General features: G+C 33.3%; 1 protein-coding gene across 1 annotated transcript; it reads left to right on the top strand.

Annotated features, from left to right (window-relative positions):
- Nucleotides 1-2083: 2083 nt before the first annotated feature.
- Nucleotides 2084-5234, top strand: LOC106716676 (A disintegrin and metalloproteinase with thrombospondin motifs 17). The gene is made up of 5 exons (XM_045681582.1): nt 2084-2202; nt 2587-3004; nt 3490-3595; nt 4709-4846; nt 5123-5234. The coding sequence occupies exons 1-5, from the start codon at nt 2134-2136 to the stop codon at nt 5187-5189; spliced, it is 798 nt and encodes a 265-aa protein (XP_045537538.1). The 5' UTR covers nt 2084-2133; the 3' UTR covers nt 5190-5234.
- Nucleotides 5235-5793: the final 559 nt, after the last annotated feature.

The raw sequence follows: 5793 nt of genomic DNA, 5'->3' as shown, positions 1-5793 counted from the left end.
ATGTACTGACTAAATAGAAGATTCGCGTCGAAGTATCAACGTTGTGTGTACGGAGCTCGCAACGCGATACTCGCGACGACGCATCCATACAATAATAGTTTCGAAGTTTTACGTTGCTTTGTGTACAAAGGGCCTTATATTTACGTTCTATAAAGTAGAAAATAAAGGATTTTATATTTGTTACAAAAAAAAGAACATTATAAAATCGAAGTTTATAACAAATGAAGTAAGTATACTTCGGCTCATTATGATATGACGCATTTTTTATCCGTGATTTACGAATATTATTTGGTTAATGTTTTAGTGCTATGTTTGTGTAATAAGCTTCAAGTAGAAACGTAACCTTAAAACTTGAACTAGCTGTTAAATTGTATGTTCGTTGGATGAAGTAAGCAAAATGACGTAGTTTTGAGATAAAGGTGCGTACAAATTACAGTGGAACTATTACAATATTTTATATGAATTATCTATATGTAAAATCTCATGTTACGATGTTTGTAGTCATCGTCGTCCGAAACCTCTCAATTTCTATTATTTTTGTATTGTAATAATTGTTTATGGGAATAGGTCGTAAAATACACATATTTCGTAATATTCGATATGCTTTATTTCTAATTAGCGTTTTAAATCGGAAATTGCAACGTAGGTAAGAATTACTAAACTATATTTTTTTTTTAAATATAGTACTGATTTTGGTAACTTTATGTTATAAGTAGGTAAGAACATGCAACCGATTCATTTCAAGTTAAAAGGTCTTTCATCGTCGACATTTAAACAGATGTGTTCCAGATGTGTTAGCGTCCTTTCTACAGTACGAAGAAGGGGTTTGGCTGAGAAGGGCAAGGTTACAAAAATAGATAACAAATCGTGCGTAAACATATCGTGAAGGTGTACTTTTAAGTGAAGGATCGAATAAAGTTTGGAGCATTTTAAACTAACACTAAGTGACTATCGCTCTTTTAATTAAGTAAAGGGTCGCTTTATGTAGATATTTAACATTAAGAGCTGAGCTTGGTAACTAATGACTCTGAGTAAGGAAGTCATAATATTGGAAACTTACATTTAAATATAGAATTGACAAAAATCTTAATAATATTATAAATGCGAATGTTCCGATGGATGGATGGATGTTTGTTAGAAGGTATCTCCAGAACGGATGCATGGATCAAACTGAAACTAAAATTTGGCATAGATGTAGAACACATTCTGAAAGAACATATAGGCTACTACTTAAGTTTTTTTTTAATTCCGCGTGGATGAAGTCACGTGCGAAAGCTAGTCTTTTATAATTTTTTAGACTTGGAAACAAAACGCTAAAACACTATTATCATTAACGAAGTTATCTCAATAAATTATGCGTAAAAAACATCTCGTGTTTTCAAACCTTGAACTGTGAAGATAAAAAACATTAATGTAATTTGGATGCAATTTCGCGAGAGAATAGAGTCACGTTCACAGATGAGATTAAGGCATTGTGCTCTAATGATATGGTAATGATATTGATTGACTTTTTTAATAAAGTTAAGGAAACGTTCAGCCTCAAGGTTAGGAAGATTAAATATTCTCTTTTTGTGCGTCTCCTCCTTCGTCGATTGAGGGTAGGCAACGCATCTACAATTGCGAATGTCTATGGGCAGCGGTCGCTTCGCCATTTCGGCGAATTCATGTGGCCGCTTGCTCGTTTGCCAAAAAAAATAAAAAACAAAAATTGTAAGATACTTTTTATTTAAAAAAAATTAAAAGTTAATTAAGCCTATGTATTTTGACAGTCTAAGAACTTGTATAAAATCATATGCCACAAAAAATAATCCTAAGTATCGTTACGTTCTCACTTTCGATACAAAAATGTTTTAGATATTATATAAAATCTAGTCATTTTTGTTATTGTCTATTATACTGCCTTAACACAGCATCACTTTATTTTCATTCTTTTATTACATCACTACTCTTTCTTTTCTTTTTATTGTACATATCACCAAGTGAAGATACTTAATTTTAGAAACAGATGAGTAATTTAAATGTACGAATTCTGAAGTAATTCTTAGAAACATAATCGCTGTTAGTGTGTAGACATCTTTATATGTAAGTCTGCGTTAGTCTGGTGCAGGCGGTGCCGCGGCGGGCACGCGCGATATGAAATATTTGCTGGTGCTTGTGTGTTGTGTTTTTGACCTAGGATATGGAAGGATCTCTAGTGATTTCGTGAGTTTTACGCATATCTTTTTTTTTATATTTAATGTGCCTGATCTTTTTTTCTGTGATATTTAAAAATTTGTTTCCTGAAGTAAACTGAAACAGTTTCATGTTTAATGTAATGATAATCTTACTAATATTATAAATGCGAATGTTTGAATGGATGGATGTTTATTTTAAGGTATGTCCGGGACGGCTCAACTATCTGGAAGAACACATAGGCACCTTATAAAGTTTTTTTAAAGGCGCGCGAGTCGCTGGCGACACCTAGTTATCTATAATTTTTACTAATTAACTAGACGTATATTTTGCTACTTGGCTGAATCAGGAATAAATCGCAAGTTCTTAGTAAATAGAGAATTTCTGATCGAAAAACTTTTTTTTTTTTTTCAGGTACTACATAAAACACCACAGTTCACATTAATAACGCCGCAGCCCAAAAATGAAATCACAATCAATATTATGATGCATTTTGATAAAGTTCTAACAGATAAACTTGTCAAAGAATATGGCGCCAAGACGCGAAAGAAATTAAAAATAATATCAACTAGTATTCTCAAAGATGTGGAGAATTTCTTCCGTCATCCAAGTTTGAATGAGAATATTAAATTTAAATTAAAAGATACTAGATTTCTTAAAAATAATACGAAAATAGTTAAGATGGACGAGAATGGCAGTTTGTATTTGAAAAGTTACTGCGAATGGCAAGGGAAGAGGAAACTGGTTAATGATTGGTATTATTCAGTTTTACTTACTGGTCTTGATCTTTATTATCTAAGTAAAAATAGCGAAGAAGTAAGAAGAAGTACAGGTAAATCATTAGTTTTATACAGTTTTTTCTTATCGTTAGTTTCTCAGACCAAAATCACCGTTTCAAAATAATGACAGGGATGATGGTAACACGCATTTATACTTCAACCATCTCCCTCATCAGACATTCGCATCTCTCTATCCATATCCCACTCCTTGTGGGGTAAGTGTACCAGTTTTTGTCTTCCAAAACGATTTAAGCAATTCCCTTTTTAAACATGTCACTTGTCAAGCAGTCCATCTCTTCCTACGTCTATCGGAATTTTCTAGGATTTGGCGGAAGAGGGGACGCAAGGGAAGGGGAAATATTTTCTTTCTGTGCGTCCCTTTCTTCGTTGATTAAAGGTAGGCAACGCGTCTGCATTTGCGGATGTCTATGGGCAACGGTCGCCTTGCTATTTCGGCGAATTCAGGTGTACTTTTGCTCGTTTGCCACCGTTTGATATATAAAAAATAATCTAAGACGAATATTTAATATTTTTCCAGGACGTGGCTATGTGGGAGGCATGTGCAGCATTAAAAACAGCTGTGCGCTGCTGGAGTGGAATTCTAAGAACATAGGATATCTATTGGCTCATGAAATCGGTCACAGGTAAATAATATTACATCACCGTTATTTATGAAGATGATGATGAAATTCGATGTCAAAAAGATTTGACATTATAGAATACTTTCACAAAATCATTGGCGTTATTCGTGCTTTTGTTATCTGACTTCGCCAGCTATTGAACAACTCACCGAGAATTTCTGAGACCTAAATCATCTTTGGAAACATATAGTTATCTCTGTTTTGTCGATATAATGACAGGGATGACGATATGTTTATACAGAGATTTTTATCTTGAGGGCCAACGGTTAGAATATGTGCAATTCTCTATACAATAGAATGAAAATATCGAATTTTAATTGTTACATATTTACCTGAAAGCTGCACAAAGATTTCACTATTAAAAACAAGAGCAGTACGAAAATATATATATATAAAAGAAAGTCGTGTTAGTTACACTATTTATAACTCAAGATCGGTAGAACTGATTTTGTTGAAAATTAATGGGGAGGTAGCTTAGAACTAGGAGACGGACATAGGAACTTTTTTATCTTGTGTGCATTTTTCTTATTCTGCGCGGACAAAGTCGCGGGTAAAAGCTAGTCTAATATAATAAACAGTAAAGTCTATATCGGTCGAATTCGTTAGCCTATACATAAAACTAGGCGTAAGGTGACTAATCTGCCTGGAATTTTCAGGAATAGTATATATTACAGACTTCGCAAGAAAAGTAACATAAAACAGATTTACGTATTTTATTTTGGGAATCCTATTTACTTTTTCCTGTTACTTTTTCTTAGAAAACTCACTCACATTTTAACAATAAAAAAACAACTTATGTCCCAACAATCCAGGTAATTAAAGATTGCGAATTTCCATATGGGGTGATCCTGGCACACCTTTTGACTTTTTCACATCCGGCCATACAAGTCCAATAAACATTCCAGATATCCACTACCTTAATGAGAGTAAGGGAGGGGCGAAAAGTAATTTACCTTATCTTCCACCCCACACTCACACTCAGAATAGGTATCGCCATAACAAAAAATAGGGAATCATACAATACAGTGATGAATCAATGAGCGTCGTGATGTTCCTCTAAAGAATTGTGAGATAGTTTTATACATGTCACAGTGAGTAACGAAGTTGTAATTCCAGTCTGGGCATCAACCACGACGGTCCACCGTACAACCAGTGCCGAGGACAGCGACACATGATGGGCGCGAGGTACAATCCCGTGAACCATCCACGAGTATGGTCTACATGCAGTAAACATGCACTGAAGAAATATTTAGCGTGAGTTAAAGTTTGCTATAAAAAAACGAAAGGAAATTGGGGAAATTTAATATGCTGCCATTAGTTTGACGTGTTGGAATGGACATATTTTATTATATTGTTGTCCTTTATTTATATTGTTTTCTAGGAGAAATATTACAATTAAATACACAATATTTCTGTATCTTCACTTTAATGAACGTATACTATTTCATTCTATTAAAATAGTTTATGAAATTAACTGAACCCGTAGTTGTGTTTGTTAATAAATTAATTGATAATATTTTATTTTTTTAGGAGTGGGAGATCCTGGTGCCTGCGCCCAGGTGCAAAGAGAACATCGAGGAACTTACGATTGACTTAACTAAAACTATTGTGATATTAGCAGAATAAGTAAATTTTTTTGCATTTATTAAAGTGTTTTATAAATAAACCCAAACCACTGAAAATATCAAAATGTATGAAATTTCTAATCTATTGTCGAGAGCAGCGAGTTTTCGCCATTCACCAGCTTATATAATATTAGTATATTCTAACCATACATATTATAATGTATCTTCTGAAATGAGAATCCAATAATCTCGGTGAATAATCGGAATTTTATTTTTCTTTTTTTATTTTAGTAGCACATAAACAACCCAATGCATTTGCTAATAAAATATTACAGGCGCAATATTTTTATGGTCCGCACTTCACAAGCAATTCTCATTCCATAGCATTCTGCTGCGAAGCCAATTATATTGTTTTTAATACAATAAAACATACACACAAAATGAGGACCTACTCTAATTTAAAGTCGGTTAAGAACAATAAATTACTTATCGTCGGTTGCTGAGACCAAAATCCCTGTTTGAAACATCCCTCTGATTATCTTTGTCAAAACAGAGATTACAATTTGTTTATAAAATGATTTTGTCCATAGTAATCAACGATTAGTAATATATCTGATTTATTATTATTTTTTATTT

Source organism: Papilio machaon, chromosome 16, assembly GCF_912999745.1.
Source record: "Papilio machaon chromosome 16, ilPapMach1.1, whole genome shotgun sequence".
In the NCBI taxonomy this organism is placed as follows: Eukaryota; Metazoa; Arthropoda; class Insecta; order Lepidoptera; family Papilionidae; genus Papilio; species Papilio machaon.
This window is presented reverse-complemented; position numbering and strand designations above follow the sequence as displayed.